General features: G+C 32.9%; 1 protein-coding gene across 2 annotated transcripts; it reads right to left on the reverse strand.

The window, feature by feature from the left end:
* LOC147066792 (uncharacterized) lies at positions 1–14790 on the reverse strand. 2 transcript variants are annotated; one of them, XM_085954214.1, is made up of 4 exons: positions 14525–14790; positions 14201–14269; positions 7261–7390; positions 1–2809 (listed from the first exon to the last, which is right to left on the reverse strand). In XM_085954214.1, exons 3-4 carry the CDS (start codon positions 7376–7378, stop codon positions 75–77), a joined length of 2853 nt encoding a protein of 950 aa, XP_085810340.1. In that variant the 5' UTR covers positions 7379–7390; positions 14201–14269; positions 14525–14790; the 3' UTR covers positions 1–74. The 2 variants fall into 2 exon arrangements, with proteins under 2 accessions (XP_085810340.1, XP_085810342.1); XM_085954216.1 differs by having other exon boundaries at positions 14360–14790.
* Positions 14791–18572: the final 3782 nt, after the last annotated feature.

An 18572-nucleotide genomic window follows, 5' to 3' on the forward strand; every position in this document is an offset into this window, starting at 1 on the left:
TTAAGAATATTAATTTATTTAGATATTAATAGAGGGTGAATAATACATTTTTAATTAAAAATATGTTCGATTGGTTAGCAGAATTCTAGTTTTAGTTTCAAAGCATCTAACTCTTCTCCGTGAAAATAAACGAGATCCTTTACTGATTCCGTCAATTCCAAACATGTTTTCCTGTGGTTAGACATAGTTTGTATATTTTTATTGTGTTTTGACTTTTGTTTTTGGGGCAAAATTAATTTGGTTGATGGGACAGTTGATGTGATGTGTTGATTTTTAAACTTGTGAAGAGTGACATAGTTTTTTGGAGTCTTTGAGTAGTCAGTCCACCACTTTCCCATGTAATCTTTAAGGTTGTTTTGTTCATTTTCCATGTACTTTGACCACTTCTGCTCAAAATACCAATCTGTGTAATCTTTTCCGTCATGCGCTGTCTCGTCTGGCACATTAATGGTTATTATTTTATTTTTCTCATTTTCTTGTTGTTCTCCATTTATCGCATAACTTTTCCATTTTGATTCATAATAGTTATCCAAATCAATAACAGGCTTCTGGGTCAAGGAAGGAAATAATTTTACTCTTTCACCACTTCCTTTTTTCACAAGTGGATTTTTTTTAAGAAATCCTTCAGAAAATTGTTTTACTAATTCCTCATCTGTTAAATGCTCTTCATTGCCATTGATAATTGTAATAGGAATATGCGATTTTCCCATAGTGTCTTCAATGTTTTTGTTTTCATTTTCCAAGTACTTTGACCATTTCTGCTCAAAATACCAATCCGTGTAATCTTTTCCATTATTTGTTTCATCATCTGGAACATAGCCCATAATTCTTTTACTGTTTTCTCCATCTCTTTTCTCTTTTTCTTGTTTTTCTTCATTTATAATAAGATTTTTCCATTTTTCTTTATAATAATTATCAAAATAACTATTTTCACTATAGTCAACCACATGTTTCTGGGTCGTATTGTCCTCATGGGTTTCATGCTTTGGACTTAATTCAGAAATTTGGTTAAAACTGGGGATCTTTGGAATCTTTGTATCAATACTCCCATGACTTTCTCGCTTTATAGGTGGTTCTGGTTGGTATGCACTTCCTTGGAGATATGTTTGAGTAAACTGTAATACTAATTCCTCATCTGTTAAATTCCTCGCATTGTCATTTGTGTTGGGATTAAGGCTTAAACTGGGGGGAGTAATTACATTAACACTTTCATGGGTTTTTTGCTTTGTAGATGATTCTGGTTGGAATGTATTTCCTTGCAGATATGTTTGAGAAAACTGTAATACAAGTTCATCATCTGTTAAATTCTGTCCATTGTCAAACATACTTGATTCAGGAATTTGGTTAAAACTGGGGATGTTTGGAGTCTTTGTGTCAATGCTCCCATGGCTTTCTTGCTTTGTAGGTGATTCTTGTTTGTATGCACTTCCCTGGAGATATGTTTGAGTAAACTGTAATACTAATTCCTCATCTGTTAAATTCATTCCATTGTCATTTGTGTTGGGATTAAGGCTAAAACTGGGGGGAGTAATTACATCAACACTTCCATGGGTTTCTTCCGTTGTAGATGATTCTGATTGGTATGTATTTCCTTGCAGATATGTTTGAGAAAACTGTAATACAAGTTGCTCGTCTGTTAAATTCATTCCATTGTCAAACATACTTGATTCAGGATTTTGGTAAAAACTTGGGATATTTGGAGTATTTGTATCAATGCCCCCATGACTTTCTTGCTTTGTAGGTTGTTGTTGCTGTTGTAGTTGGTGTGCACTTCCTTGGAGATATGTTTGAGTAAACTGTAATACTAATTCCTCGTCTGTTAAATTCCTTGCATTGTCATTTGTGTTGAGATTATGGCTAAAACTGGCTATGTTTGGGGCAATTACATCAACACTTTCATGGGTTTCTTGCTTTGTAGATGATTCTGGTTGGTATGTATTTCCTTGTAGTAGATATGTTTGAGAAAACTGTAATACTAATTCCTCATCTGTTAAATTGCTGTCGTGGCTATTTGTTTCGAGAATATGGCTAAATTTGAAGGAGTTTGGAGTCGTTGTACCAATACTCTTATGGGTTTCATGGTTTGTTGATGATTCTTGTTGGTATGTATTTCCTTGCAGATATGACTGAGCAAACTGTAATACTAATTCCTCGTCTGTTAATAATTCCTTTACATAATCACTTGTTTTATAACTACGGCTAGTTAAGGGTATTGGAGTTGTGGTAACAGTTTCTTCGTGGATATGTTGCCTTGCAAATGATTCTGGTTGATCTTCATTGTTCTCCAGATATTGTAAATAAAACTTCTTTATCAAGTCATCGTCAGATAACTCTTCCTTTTTTGTATTAAGATTACCATCTTCGTGAGACGGTGTATTGTGTTGATCGATATTTTTCCTTTTGTAAGTTTCACTAAATTTTTGAAGAAATTCTTCATTTGGCAATAATTGACGTTGTTTCTTATTATTAACATCTTCATATCTATGGGGGAGATTGGGAGAAGATAATTTATGTGATGTAGAAATATTTAATGGAGAATCATATACATTACTGGATCCATCATTTCCATGGTGCTTTGATGAATTACTTATGTTTTGTATGATCTTGAGTTGAGTAGTTCCCCTTTTACGTTTTGTATGTTTGTCTTGAATGCCAATATTAATATGATTTGTTTGGACAATGACTTGTTCCGGATTATCCTGATGTTTACGATTTATAGTATCTTCAGTTGTAGTGGGAATTAATTGTGCCCATAGATTCAAATCGTGTTTCTCTATTTCTAAAACTCCATTGTTTTTCTCATTATATCCTGAAAATAAATAAATATATTATTTCGACTATTATTAATGTGAAATGAAATTTGAACATAATATACATACAGTAAAGTTGATCAATTGAACCAATCCAGTAGCGGATTATAGTACAAGAAGGCCCCAGGTGCTAACTGTCTTTGAGTCTTCCCTACCACAGTAATAATAATAATTATACAAATCAATCTTTACTAAAAAATATATCTCATTTATTATCTCATTAATTTGTATAACATTTATAAAATCAGTTTTATTGCATATCAATTCTTCATGAGAATAACATTTTATTTGTGCATAAGTTATATCAGTGTACTATTCATTTGTATTAATAATGAAGGTAGTCTTAAACGAGGTAGTCTCAAATACTGATAAGTCCACAGTTTATTAAAATCCAGGGATGGAAAACCTTTTTCTGCAAGTATGCTGCTCGTCAGAAAAATTAAATAAAATATAAAAATTCGACAAATAAATTTATCAAAAGTACCATATTTTATATCATAAATTTGCATCATTATACAAAAAAAAAAAATACAATTTGGTGAAATAGACTGCTTTGTTTGTCTGATGTATCTAAATTAATTTATTTGCGATTTTTAACTGAAAAAATTTGAATAAAATTGAAGACGCTCTTTTTGTCGTGGAAGAGAATCCTACATATACTTCAGTTATATCATTATGATGGCGATGTTTTACTTCCGAATTTAAATAATTCGTCGACAAAAAATAGTTGTTCATAGTTTACCCTAATCGTAAAAATAGCAGTTTGCTTTTGTTTTTTTTTTTTGAATTAAATATTTCAGTGATTATTCCGGACACGAAAATTCCAGCAGACACAAACATAATATTTCAGATTTTAAAAACATTGTATAGTATTGTATTTCAGAATGGTGAGAGGGTTATATTTAGGGATTGCAATACCGAATGAAAATGTCAATACCGGTTTTTCGGTATTTTGAATACTGGTATTTCTTAAACATTAAAAAACAGAAGTAGGTGCTTTTCAATAAAAATATAGCTATTAAAATCTTTTTAAAATATTATTTTATAGCAAAAACCTACATACCTACATTTATTATGTTGACATTTAAAAATATGAATTGATCATAATTGTAGAACTAGGTAAATGTACGAGTAGTTGACCATGTACCAGTAGTTGACCTTTTTTCAATAAAATGCCCAAAATACGAAATGTAGACACGGGATTGCTTTAAATTATAAAGTTGAGACAAGTGAAGCCATCTGTGGTCGGATTGAGGAACTAACACATTACCATATGTCATAGGAGCGTCATAGCAGCTATTTGAAAACAACACATCACGCCGTAAGCATTTTATTTTTAATTTCTTAAGTAAATTGTTAAGGATATCAGTGGATGTAAGCATATGGTAATTTAATGTTTTTGACTTTATAATATCAAGTTAATGCATTATGGGCAGTCATAATATTGAAGTATCGATATCATTTGTAATTTTTAAGTTATATTTACAAGGAAGCAAGTTTGTGGGGGGGTCAACTACTCAAACTTATTTTAATACTTTTTCAGTAGTTGACCAGGGTGGTCAACTACTAGATAAAATAAATAAAATTATTTCACTTAGTTTTGAACAATTTTTACATTCATAAGTATGGAACGATGATTATTTATTAATTATAAGTGTCTAGGGTGGTTCTGTCTAGTAGATGACCTAGGCGTCAACTTTATTTTTTCAGCAACAGGTTTGTGTATTTTTTCTTCGGAAAACAAAAATTTCTTGAATTATAGCCCTGAATATATAGCAACTGAATGAAGCAGGCCAACAATAGTCGACAACTTACGAGAAATAGCGACGCGATAAAAAAAATGCAGGGCATCACGGAGGATTTACTTTGGTCATTATAACGTACACATATAATTAATAATGTTAATGTTAGTTTTGCCGCAAATTGTTTATCAGCCTACCTCACCATATTTTTTTATATAACCTGCCTGCTTCACCATACTTTCATATAACCTGCCGCCCCTAGGGGAGCAGGGTCTTAGCCAAAAAAGGAATCGAGACAGTGTACCAGCAGGTAAATGCCGACGATAAAGAATGCATAACCGTCATAGTAACAGGGAGTGTCGGTGGGGCTGTCACACCAACGACAGTCCTCTACAAGTACAAAAGAATTCCTCAAGAAATTTCCGAAAATGTGGACTTTGTCCATGGAGCCCTTAAACTGTAACAGTACCAGGAGAATCGTAAAGTGTACCTTCAATGGTTACATCAGAGGAACCCAAGAGGTATTTAGAGAGAGTTCCTGAGTAAAAACATTGATGACGAAAATCTTGAATCATTCCGCAAAGACAACGAACCTGATCAAGATGATAAGTCACTGTTCGCACTGTGACGAAAAGTAAAAAATGAGTTGGAAAATATCACTCCACCTGACCCGGACAGACTCATCGATGAGGCATTGCAAGAAGAGGAATTGGTACCTGTGGCTGGTTTAACGACTTGTGATCGTGATTCGTCTCCAATCACCAGTGCACCTAAGGCTGGTATAAGGATTTGTAATGATACTTCGGCTCCAATCGCCAGTGAACCCGTGGCTGGTCCATCAAATATTCGTAGTCCATTGAAGAGATATTTTTTCTTCCCTGGTGAAGGGGAAGAAAAATTCAAGAAGAAAGCAAAAAAGGGAAAAAACCCCCACCAGTGTTTCCGGTAAACCTTGCCAGGAGTATTTCCTAAACAAAAAGAGGACGAAAGAAGAAATGGAACGGTTGAAAAAAGAACGAGCTGCAGAGAGGCAAAGAAAGAAAGAACTAAATGAGCAAGCAAAGGAAGAAAAAAAATGGGGGAATTGAAAGCAGTTAAGAAGAAAATGCGTTTTTCTTCCGAGTCTTCTAACCCAAATGTTGACATTTCAGACTCAGCGGAGAGTGAATGGCATAAGTCTAGTGATGAAAGATTTAAACCTAAAACTCAATGGCTGCCCGTTATGTAAGTCATTAACGAACATTATATTATAATACTTCCCGGGGAAAATCGTCCATATTTCTAAAGTAAAAGCTACTATTTCATCGATGCAAAAGTGCGGGAGACTATGAAAATGGCCAGAGCGACCCGATGTACTTAGCTATGAATGGAAGGTGGTAGTATCCCACATAAATGACCCGACACAAGTAAGCAAAACTCGTAATGTCTATTTAGTTCCGGAATTGGACTTTATTTGGAATATCTAAGGATTTTTATGTTAAGTTTTATTTCGGTAAGTACTGAGCCTATGCGTTACTATGTAGTATGTATGTACTTAGTTGCTAAAATAAATATATTTTTGTATTTTTAGTTTGAAGTAATTAATTTTGCACCTTTTGTTACCCGAACAAAGCTGATGATTGGCTGTCAAACAAAATCCTCTCCTATGTAAATTGTTACTGAACCGCCCATTGCTACCAAGTTGATTCAAGTAGATATGGGCTAGAGTGGTCTGACAGGAAGTCCTAAGGCAACTCTGATGACAGATTTGCCATAAAGCCTTCTGATTAGACATGGTCAACTACTGAAAAATATAGTGGTCAACTACTGGAACCCCCCTGATTAGACATGGTCAACTACTGAAACATATAGTGGTCAACTACTGGAACTTTCAATTTTTTGGATGGTCAACTACTGGAACAAAAACATGGTCTTGAAAAATAGAACACAATTTTTTTGTAAAAGACCCTTTCTTAATTTTTGTCTTGTCATATTAATTAAGACATTTGATCCATTATGAGTAGACTTGCTTTGCCAACATTCGGTGTAATGGTAAACGTTAATCGTTATTTTTGTTGAATTTTTTTCTTAAGTGGTCAACTACTGGTACGTTTACCTTAATTTTTTATGAATAATTTTAATATATTGGTAATTTTAACTAAAGCCCTCAGAAGTTCATCAAGTACAAATAAGCTACAAGCTTCTTAAATTCAACGCTTGTGCAGTCATCAACAATTACCAATATTGGCAATAAATAAAAATAATTGGCAATAAATTAACATTTTTGTCACGGATGTTTTCTATTTCTAAATAATATTATGATAATTCATTGCGACAATTACTTCTATAGATATATTTGATGAAATTTGTTTTATTATTTTTTCACCTCTGTTGGATTCATATTGCATTTTAGCAGCACATAATATCTTATAATTCATTTTCAAAAACGTAAATGAGTGTGCTTTCTTAATACTGAAAATTCCGGTATTTTGGATTTTTAAAACCGGTATTTTGGTATTGATTACTGGAATACCGGTTTTGAAATACCGGTATTGCAATCCCTAGTTATATTATAGTATTAATGAAATTGCTGTCGATAGTAGGTATTAAAATTATTCGTAATTTGTTTTAAACTGATAATATAAGCTAGTATTGCAGGATGAAGTAAATTTAAAAAATCAGAGGATTTTAGATAAATTAATTATCAACCATTTTCACAAAAAACAAACCATTATCGAAAAATTTATTTTCATCACTGTCATGTCCTTCCACATTATTTGTAAGCAGCAAAATAGATTGTACCGTACAGCAGATCCAAAATGTCCATAGAAAATAAGCATTTCCCATCTCTTTCACAGTCTGAAAAGATAGATGCATTAGTGATAATTTATCCATGGTTCAAGGTGCCACATTATACATTTATGAATCCAGTGACATCCAAAAACTATAAATACACCACATTAGCGTGAGGTTTGATATTTTTGGTATGAAACAGGAGATAGTTGGAGGGGCACTGAGCGAGGGAAAGCGGTTGATGTCAATACAGTCAAGATAGCAAGCATAACGTCCCTTAAATTAAAATCCTCCTATGTGGTGATTTTGATGAAAATGAGTTATTGATACCACGTGAATAAATTAATACTATGTGAGAGCATCTAAGCCGCGCACCGTAATATTAATCCTATGTGAGCGCCCGTCGCAATATAGGTAGAAATTTTATGTGAGAAATTCCTTACAAGACCAGCGAATCTATTCTATACATAAGGCTGCTATCGAGGGTAGTTTATCATATTTATGTATTGACTATTATAATTGTTACAATAAGTTAGCCGTCTAAACCAATGACGTATTAAATGGACAACTCATTTCATATCGACGAGCACGAGAAATAGTGCACGAAACTTATTCACAGATGTATAGGTAGACATCACGTGATCATATGACGTTGCATTTCCATTATACGATATCAAGCTTCGAGAATTTAGAGTAATATAGCCTTTATTGTAACGGCGTATTAATGTCATCGCGTTAGAATTCTCGGGTTACTTACGTCTTCCGGAGATTCAGCGAAACGCTTCCAGGCATTCAGCGAAACGATTCCAGACGCAAACTGGGAATTCTGCCCTTAATTAATAACTTTAAATATTTTTGTAACTCGTTATTTTTATTATTATTCTTTTTGTTGTGTGTATAATAAATACATGCCTTTTATCAATTAATAACACAGTTTCGAAGTATGAATACAGAAGAAAGTAGGTACCTATGATAATAATACAAGAGAACGGAGGTAGATAAATATAACAAAAAAAAATAGTCAAACACAATTAAATTTTTATTGAACGCCATTTATTCGAGATAAAAACAAGTTATAAAAATATATTATTATTGTATGTTTGACGTATGTATCTTCGTACATTTATTTTCAAACAGGCGATACCAGTTTCATCATTACGACATTTTCAACTGAAAGTTGATCCGTGGAAAATGTTATAACAACGATACCCGTATATTATCAAATCATGGTAATGATAACAATGGTATTGTTAATTTAATTATTATGACATAAACAATGAAAACAAAAAATATCAAGAAACAAGTTATAAAAAATACACGATATGCAGACCAAACGTTGCTTAGGGGCGCCACATTATGAGGGGCGGCAAATTATGGAAGAAATACGAATATTACGTAGTTTTGAGAAAAGTTGTTTGTCTAAACAAAATATTCTTTGCTACGGCGCTAACAAACCATACAGTGTACAAATAAATATCAACGAATATGTAATTAGATTTTCACGTTTTGATCATATTGCTTTGCTTAAGATGTTTGAGATTAAACAATAACATATTATGATGGTTATTGAATTGCAATATAATAATTTGGTATAATTTGAAGCGGCGTTTAATAAGAATATTTTGAAACTGAAAATTGATCCGTTGAAAATGTTTTAATGACAAAACCAGTATCAGTTTATTGGAGAAAATATTATTTCAGCATGAAAATGATAACAATTATATTACTATTTATTTAAATATTATAGAATCACAACAAGAAATGACAATAAAATCAAGAATGAAGTTATAAAAAATACACGATTAACGTTATATTATAGGTGCATGTTTTAATAATTCAGAGAGCAAGCAAACAGAGAAAACAACAGAAAGTAAATAGAAATATTCATAAAAAGTAAATGGAGCACATGATATGAGATTATTATCTTTTGTTAATCGACGAAGTCCATTCCTTGTCGTGATGAAATGTTTTCTATCAAAATGATCAGAACATATTACACATTCATCCGATGGTGTCCAACATGGATCGCATCTTAATACTCTAAGTATATATGTCCAATGTAATCGCCTTTCTGCTTTGCGAGGAACTCTAAAATTTAATGAGAGATAATAATGACAATAAAACCGCTAAATCCATTGACATAATACTACTATTCTCCCTTCTTCATTATTTCACTTTTTAATTTGTAGCGATTCAATTATAAAAATATATACTTCACAATACATTTATCGATTTCGCGACAAAAAGTATTTTAAATTAAACAAACGATGTCAAAAAATATTTTTAATTACATATAATAAATTGAAAATAATATTACCAGTTCGTTCATGCAAATCAATTAGCTGAAGTACGGTGCAAACAGTACTACCATATTTGAAAAATTGAACGAATATATACCTTACTGTCATTACAATACGGACCAAATTTATAAATCACCATTTGTGCGTTGAGCCCTTATAGGAACGGAGAAATCATCGCTGCCTGCGTAAAAATGTTCGGCCATTTCTGTCAAATTGTTCTGTCATTGAATTGCATCGATATTTTGTATGGGCAGACCCAGCGGTGTCGCCAGACCGCTTGCAAGCGGAATGTTCATTTGAGCGAAGGATACCGATATTAAAATATGAATTTCGCCATCCGGCAGACCCGACACAAAGTGAGTGTCATTTTATTTTCCACATGATTCGTCCATATAAATGTCATTGGTCTAAACTGTCAAAACTGAAACTCTATAAGTTAACACAGCCAAAAGAGGGGCTGTTAAAACATAGCACTTTTAGACAGTTTAAATGGTTAACCTATTGTAACGATTAACTGCCTCGATACATAAATATGATAAATTACGCTCGATAGCCACCTATAGCCGTTGTTTATAGAAGAGATGCGCTGATGAGAATGAAATCAACATTAATGACTACATACTTTGTTGGTTGTAAGTGATAGTACATCACATTCAATTCACTTAAATTGTTAATAAGTCAATATTAAAATAATCTTATGTGAATACGCTGTGTTCACATAATATGATTCATCGTGTTCAACACAGTGCATATAGAATAATTATTCATATGAGAGAAAATCATGGAATAATCCACTATTTTTCAATTAAATAATAAGGATATTATAAATCCAATTTTATTATATGATTAGTATTTACAAAAATTATTAAAAAAAATTATCATTTATGACTATTTTTTAAAATAGTTTTCGTCAATTATCTCAGAAAACGACTCAAACCACTTAGCGGGTATTTAATATACAGCGACGATAACAATAATCACATTTTCCCTGCCTAAAGGCTGGTTCGGATTAGTCAATTAGTTTACTCGAGTAAAGAGTAATTTAGTGACTAAGCAGCAGTGCCGTATCAGTGAGTTTTGCACCATTTAAATATACCCAAATTCTTGTCGCGTCAGTGGGTTTTGGCACTAAATGTGTACGAACAGACAAATTTAGTCGAATCATTTAGCTTTCAATCCATTTTGTTCTAATTTTTCGGTCGAGTAGAGACCCCCACCACCTCTCAGCCAAGTCACGAGACAAGTCTGAACATGTTATCTTTAGTCAAGTTGTCGTAGAATTTCTTCCTCCAATTCTTCTAATATATGATTTTCTGATTTTCCAGTCACGCTGACCGTCGGCGCTGATCGGCGAATATTATGTATTATCACAATGTATCGTTTCCTAACAAAGCTAAAATGAAGTTATTAACTTACTTATTTATTTTTTGAACATACATAATTTGAAAATATTTCGAATCAGGTTCATCACGCAGGATCGCATCCTGCTAGGTGTCGTATTTTTATATAAAGAAAGATTTTTTCTATTGGTTAAATATATTTCTCAGAAGTGTTTTTTAATTATCTATGTTCAATAAAAAGAATGTTACATTCTTAAATCTTGTGAATTATTCGTTGAATAAAAATAAGTTATTTATTTATTTTTGCTTTGTTACATTGTGCTCTGTTCATTTTGACACGTTTCTCACTAATGTACTGTGTTCGGACACTTTTCAGTTACTAAATCATTTAGTGGTAACTAAATCATTCGCACTCGATTAAACTACTCAACCAATCCAAACCGGCCTTAATTGCTGCGCACTAAAAAAATATTATGCATATGTTCAAGATTACATTGTTAACTAAGAAATAGTTCTTATCTAAACATAATTTTAAGTTGAATCGTCGAAAAAGGATATAACTTGTTTAATCTTTTATGATTTTAAATATCTTTACTATCATTACATATTGATAAGATAAATAAATAAGTGACTTTTCATTGAAGTGGACGCTATTTTGTGTGCGTTGAGTACATGCATGTTGGGTGCTTCTTCTGTTGAAAACCTTTGAAAATATTTTTAAATTTCTATTTCACTAATTATATTATTGAATTAACAATATGGAAAACCAAGATGCTAGTTCTACCCCTACGGTGTCCATTGAAGACAGAAAACTACAGCAAGCTCAGAATGCACTTGATGAAGTTACGGAAGTCTTGCGATGTGCTGTTGCAAAAGCTTTGGAGAGACATCGGAAACTGAATGAGGTAGATAATAGAGCTGATGCTTTGAAGTTTGGTGCCGCTCAATTTCAACGATCAGCTAGAGATCTGAAGACTAAATACTGGTGGGAAAATTTGGAGATGACAATTATTGTTGGTGCCATTGGAGTAATTTTTAGTCTATTAATCATGGTTTTGGTCCTGTGGTTCAAGTGATTTTTTACTCGCCTTAATATAATCTCCCACACCTTTGTCAATAATAAGCCATGAAAGATAACGCATCAGATGTCAAGACCGAAATTCCTTATTGCGTTTTAAAACTGCTGTCAATTTAACGACCAAAGTGATTGTAAAAAGTGGACGACATTGCCTTATTCCTAGTGTCTTCGGTTCATGTAAATTGTACATAAAACATTTCACTGTGAGCTTTCTTATCGGAAAGAGATGACCGTATACTATACGGTCTCCAATTTTATTAGATTTAATATGAACATTAATTCAATTTTCATAGCTGATTTTGGCAAAATTCATGAATTATTCAAGAATGAAAACTGAACCTAACCTAATGCGCCGGCTAGACAGCAGCGACTTGCCTGCGCTGTTTAAAAATACGGAACACTTTTACAGCGCTTTTTGGTTTTCGCGTACAGTTTTCCCGTCCATAGACACGGGCTTCCCGATACAAACCGGTTTGCGCAGGTAAGCTTGTCGTAAAACATGAGCGTCTAGCCGGCGCTTACAAATATTCCAGTATACCGGCTATTTTCAAAATTTGTTTGCTACTTGCTTCCTGTAAGTGTAAACCGACAAGTACTGTGTTTCATTTAGACATGAATTTTATGTCAGTACTATACGACCCAAAGTGGTTGGATGGATCAACTCTCTAAAATTACGAAACTGCGTGTATGTAATATAGTTGAATTTCATAATCTGACGAATAATCAATGATTGTTATTAGATCGTCGAGATGCGATCTTATCACTGATAACTTTGTTTTTAGGTGTGTTGATACTTCTTCCTCGCTTTCTTCACTTCTATCCTCATTTTCGTTCCATCATCTGCTATTTCACTTTCAGTCATGATATGATACTCAGGGTCACCTTCATCTACTTCTATCCATTGCAAACTTATTGAAGTGTTACAAACGTCAGTGGAGACGGCATTATAACTGAAATTCGTGTGCGAGACGTATGATGTGATTATCATGCGCAGAACATTGTTTACTAGCAGTGACACTTATTATTTTTGATTTAAGCATGTACAACATTAACACAATGTTTTTAACAATTTTCACATTTGAACAAATATTTTGTCTGTTATATCGAGTTTCTACTGTACTTATTAAATTTGTTTTCATTAAACTGAGAATACAACTTGCAGATGGTATTGGTTAATTTTTAAAATCCAATTAAATCCTGCGTATGCAAATCATAATAGATATTAGATTAAATATTATATTCTTCTTGCTATGACGATTGGGTTTAGGCTGCAAACAATGAAATTTTGAAAACCATCTGCAATTTAATCATTATTTTTGAAAGCTCCCATTTTCTGTTTCCTCATTCCATGTAATGACATGAAGTAGCTACAATACTAACTAATGGTTTAACTGATTATTTTCTCTTCTCCAAATCTACAACAATTACAGTAAGTTAAGCCGCGTTGACACGGTCCAAGTACACTTGGATCGAGTGCCATCCAAGTGACAGCTTCATACTAATTATTCCTATCCAAGTTAACTTGGATGAGTAGGACGCGGTCCAAGTAGCTTGGATAGGAATAATTAGTATGAAGATGTCTCATACGAGTGCACTTGCATGGCACTCGGTCCAAGTGTACTTGGATCGTACTTAAACCGTGTCAACACGGCTTTAGCAGTCTGAACTGTCAAAACTGTCTATCTCACTGTAAAAATTATCACATCCAAGAGAGGTGCTGTTAAAACATAGCACTCATTGTAATTGTTACAATAAGTGCTAATACTTGGATACTTTCCTACCCTAGATAGCGACCGAAAGCAGTCTTGTGTATAGAATAGATGCGCTGATGTACCAAGTCTGGCATTATTCTTAATTTTAACATGACAATGTCAAGAACATTTTCTTTATGGTATTAATTGTGTACAACAATACACTTTTATGGTATTAATATATTTATTTTTACATGGTCATGAAATGTTGATTTCTAGGATGATAAACAATAAGTTACCTATTATTATAATGTAACTAATATACGTTTATCCAACAGAGTATACAGTTTATCAAGGCTAAGCTCGCAAAGATTGCCCAAATTTTCCATTTTTGACCTTCACACAGCACTCCGGTCCTTAATAACTAGATGCAAGAATCAAATAAAAACAAAACACAAATTACGTACCACAATAAGCAATTCAGGAACTGATTCTTATAAACTTCACATTCGGGGTGATAATTTGACAAATTTTCCCTAAAATCAATGTAATATTTATATTAAAAAAAATATCTGTTAACAATTTTATTCCTTGGTTAACCAATCAATGAAATTGATGTTATTTACTGTTATCTTTGATGAAAAACTTTTGTATCAAAATATGTGTATCCCTTTATTTATTAGGCATTCGTTTAATGGTACGTATAAAACCAAACTGCCTTATTCAATTTTATATTATAACTTCACTGTTATCAACAGGACCGCACAGAATTGAAATAAATAAATACATACATTTAAATAAAACATTGAATATTTTTATTTTCTATGGCGCGGAAAGTTTTTATAAATTTGTATAAATGAATTGCGTTATCTCTTAATGACAAGTGGCTGCAAAGGTCTTTCCTTGTAACATTATAGCAGAAAGTGGGAATTCCCTAATGCCAAAGATGACCCTCTGTCATTTAAATCACAACACAAACAATACAGAACACTCATTGCAGTGAAACCACAGACCACAGTTAGTAGTCATTGTTCAACGACTTCAAAATGCTCTCTCTATTATACGCCTTCAAAATATTAACTCAATTCAATTTTTCATTGGTTGAGAAAATCCAACGAGATAAAATGTTTAAAAATATTATACAATTTATTTTTATAATTTTGATTAAAAGAGAAAAGGTTATCAGTTTGTTGTGAGCTTCACGATATAATAAATAAATAATTTATTGCGTGCAATCAGCAATGTGTTATTCATGGAAAAAGATAGCCGTATAGCAATGAGATCAAAGAATGAGCATTACAGACAGTAATATTCGAATTTTAAATAAATATACACAATATGATTGTATTTCTGATTACCTACCTATTTTCTTGTCTCTCCCTGTAGTTTTTATTTTGTATTTTATTTAGAGATGAATTATTAGATCCCAATACCATCGGTCATCTATTTTTGATACAACAGATCACGATAAACTATCACACGCCCAATATACTTACAAATCTCCAGGCATGATTGTAAATTCATTAGTTAAGATTGCATTTGCTTGTTAGATTTCCATATTACTACAATATAATATTAATAATCAATATACATAAAGAAAGTAAACTAAGCAGCGCATAATATGGGCCTCCACACAAACTTTTTTACGAGAAATGGTTGGTATCCAATCATCCAATGCATTGGATCTTCGTAGTGAAACAAGACATTAAAAAACATGTAATTTTGTTAACCGCATGATCGAACCTGTGATCTCTAGTTTCAGGACTGGCTTTACTAACTAGGCCACTGGTCAGGGACTCCCTATACGACACGAACAACTGTATTTAATTAATAGCTTCTTAAATGTACCTGAAATACAGTCGAACTTGGTTATTACGAGGAAGATGGGACCGAGTGGATTTGCTTGTTATAAGCGTTACTCGTTATATCAGAGAATAGGTATTTTTAAATGAGCGGTCACAACACAAAAAGTCGAAAATAATATTTTTTAAAACCATCGTAAAAATCCCCGAAACAGGCATGGCATTCATGAACTACAAAAGAAGTTGTTTATTGTAATAAACGCTGGTAGGTACCTACTGACTTCACACTTGGATTTTTTACTTATTTCAACCATATGCATGGATACTTTTTCAATATTGTCGGCGAAAACACCAATTAGGAAGGTACTTAAGACACTTAATTAGTGTCATAAACGTAATGCAATCCCGGCGGTATCCTGTCCGGTTGGATTTTATTGCTTAGGGTCAAAAATATTGTTTTTAAATGATCGACACATTTAACACACGACAGTTTTAAGAAAAATTTTACAATATTTTAGCTCGGTAAATCCGATAAGTTGCTCGTTATAACAGTGTATGGAGAAAATCATAAACTAAAGTGTCAACGAATGTTTCCTCAGTACATCCGAGATCTCGCTATATCCGTGGTCGTAATAACTGAGCTCAACTGTATAATTATCGTTTTGTAATATTTTAAAATCTAACAGCGTTTTTTTACTAGTTTAACTGACTTGAGCAGCATTTCCCTTTCAGTACACATTTTAGGACATTCCCAGAGGCAAACTCATAGAGCCTGCCAGCGAAACCAGCATGTTCAGTCAAGAATACAAACCATTATAGTTTAGGTATGCTATGGGCGATCCGTCAAGAATAGTGCACACTTTTTCAGTTGTACTTATTTGTTTTTATTAAAAATACATACAGTAATACCCCGACTTACGCGAACTCAGAGTTGAGCAGTTCTCGATTTTTTCATTTGGCAACACTGCAGACCCAGTTCCACCAGAAAAGAACAAGACAATTGCAAGCTTGACAGGTCTCAGCTCAATTGAAAAGGGCTTAAAAATTTTAGAAGAAAGTCTGCATGAAAAAAGAAGGCATTGAGTCATCAGACAAATTTGTTAGATTTTATGAAGCCATCAACATCAAAATAACTTTTTTACTTAACTCATTTATTTTGTACATATTAATGACTATGTACAAAGAACTGTAATTTTATTAAATATTTCTTAACTGGTGTTTTTGTTAGTCCTTAGTCCTAATTAAACAAAATTTATATGTACTTTCGTAGGACCCACTTATAGTGTTGTATCTTCGGGGTATTACTGTATTACAGATGGTGTTTATTAAATTAAATGGTTAGTTTTTTAAAATTTATTAAGGGGACACTCTACAGAAATGCCCTTGAGAATTGAAAATATGATATTTTTATGTGGTCCGAAATAGCTGGTCTACTAGTAATATCAAAAAGTCGCCGCCGATACGTGGGTCAAAAGTAATGGTCAATAAATTAAATTTAAAACAAACAAACTCGCTTCAGCTTAGTGAATATGGGTGACCAAAAAATTATATCTGTTAATCAGCTTTTTGGTGGGAAGTATTGCAACCAATATGGTGGATATTGTGACATTTTTAAACTAAGAGTTTAGTTTAGTAGTTAAGAAACTTAGAAATAGATTAATAACTTTTTAACCTGAAATTGTACGAGAACTAAACATACGAAGGATTTTGAAACAAATTATCTACCTACATTTTTATTTCATGTGCTATCCAAAAAACATAATTAATGAATAGTATTTATTTTTAATGTGTAAGACCTACATAATTATTTAAAAAAAAAAATAGGTATTGTTTAATTCTAATGCATATTTAAAAAAAACTTACAATATATCTAGTGATGTACCAGAGTTTAGAGACACTTTTACAAACTAGTAACGCAATTACTTTTATAATACGAGGGTGGGTCAATAATTCCTTAGAAAAAAGCATTAAAACAGTTTTTATTTTTGTATTTTTTTTTATTTCTCAACATAATCTCCTTGGAGCTCAATACACTTGGTTAGACGTTTCTCAATTTTTTTTAAACCGTCAGAAAAATAAGTTTTCGGAAGGTCCTCAAAATAAGCATTTGTCCGATCGATGACTTCTTCATTTGAAAAAAAACGTTGTCCACTTAGCCATTTTTTTAAGTTTGGGAAAAGGAAAGAGTCACTGCTAAATCTGGCGAATACGGTGGGTGGTCGACCAATTCGAACTTCAATTCTTCAATTTTAGCCATTGATCGTAAACATGTGTGAACACGGGCATTGTCCTGATGAAAGAGGATTTTTTTCCTGTTTAAATGAGGCCGTTTTTCTTCAATTTTGTTTTTTAGCTGGTCCAATAAAGATGCATAATAATCCCGTTATTGTTTTTCCTTTTTCCAAATAGTCAACGAAAATAATTTCACGTGCATCCCAAAATACCGTAGCCATAACCTTACCAGCTGATTTTACGGTTTTCGCCTTCTTTGGACATGGTTCGCCTTTCGCAATCCACTGCTTTGACTGTTCTTTCGTCTCGGGAGTATAGTGGTGTATCCATGTTTCATCTAGTCACAAAGCGACGAAAAAATTCATCCGGATTGCGTTGCATGAGCGACAACAGGGCTTTAGAGGCCACCACCCTATTGCGTTTATTGTCGACTGTGAGCAAACGCGGCACCCATCTTGCAGAAATGTTTTTCATGCCCAATTTGTCATGTAAAATAGAAATGAGGCTACCTTTTGAGATCCCTGTAACCTCAATTATCTCACTCAACTTTAATCTTCGGTCACTTAACACCATATCGTGGATTTTATTGATCATTTCTGGTGTAGTCACCTCTACAGGACGTCCTGAGCGTGGTTCATCCTTTGTTGATGTACGACCACGTTTAAATTCATTTAACCAGTCATAAATAGTTGCAAGTGAAGGAGCAGATATGCCGTGAACTAAATCCAACTCATTTTTTATTTCCTTTGCTGTTAACCCTTTTATATTAAAATGTTTAATAACAGCTCTAAACTCAATTTTCTCC

The sequence above is a fragment of the Rhyacophila brunnea genome, unplaced genomic scaffold, assembly GCF_057557595.1.
Source record: "Rhyacophila brunnea isolate RB1 unplaced genomic scaffold, BYU_Rbru_1.0 scaffold_4, whole genome shotgun sequence".
Classification (NCBI taxonomy): domain Eukaryota; kingdom Metazoa; phylum Arthropoda; class Insecta; order Trichoptera; family Rhyacophilidae; genus Rhyacophila; species Rhyacophila brunnea.

What these genes read in the sequence shown, in the direction of transcription:
- LOC147066792 (XM_085954214.1), bottom strand. Translation starts at nt 7,378, where the DNA reads ATGGGAAATGCTTATTTTCTATGGACATTTTGGATCTGCTGTACGGTA. An exon ending in AAATAAATTTTTCGATAATG is followed by an intron (nt 2,810 to 7,260) that starts GTTTGTTTTTTG and finishes ATTTATTTTCAG; the next exon opens with GATATAATGAGAAAAACAAT.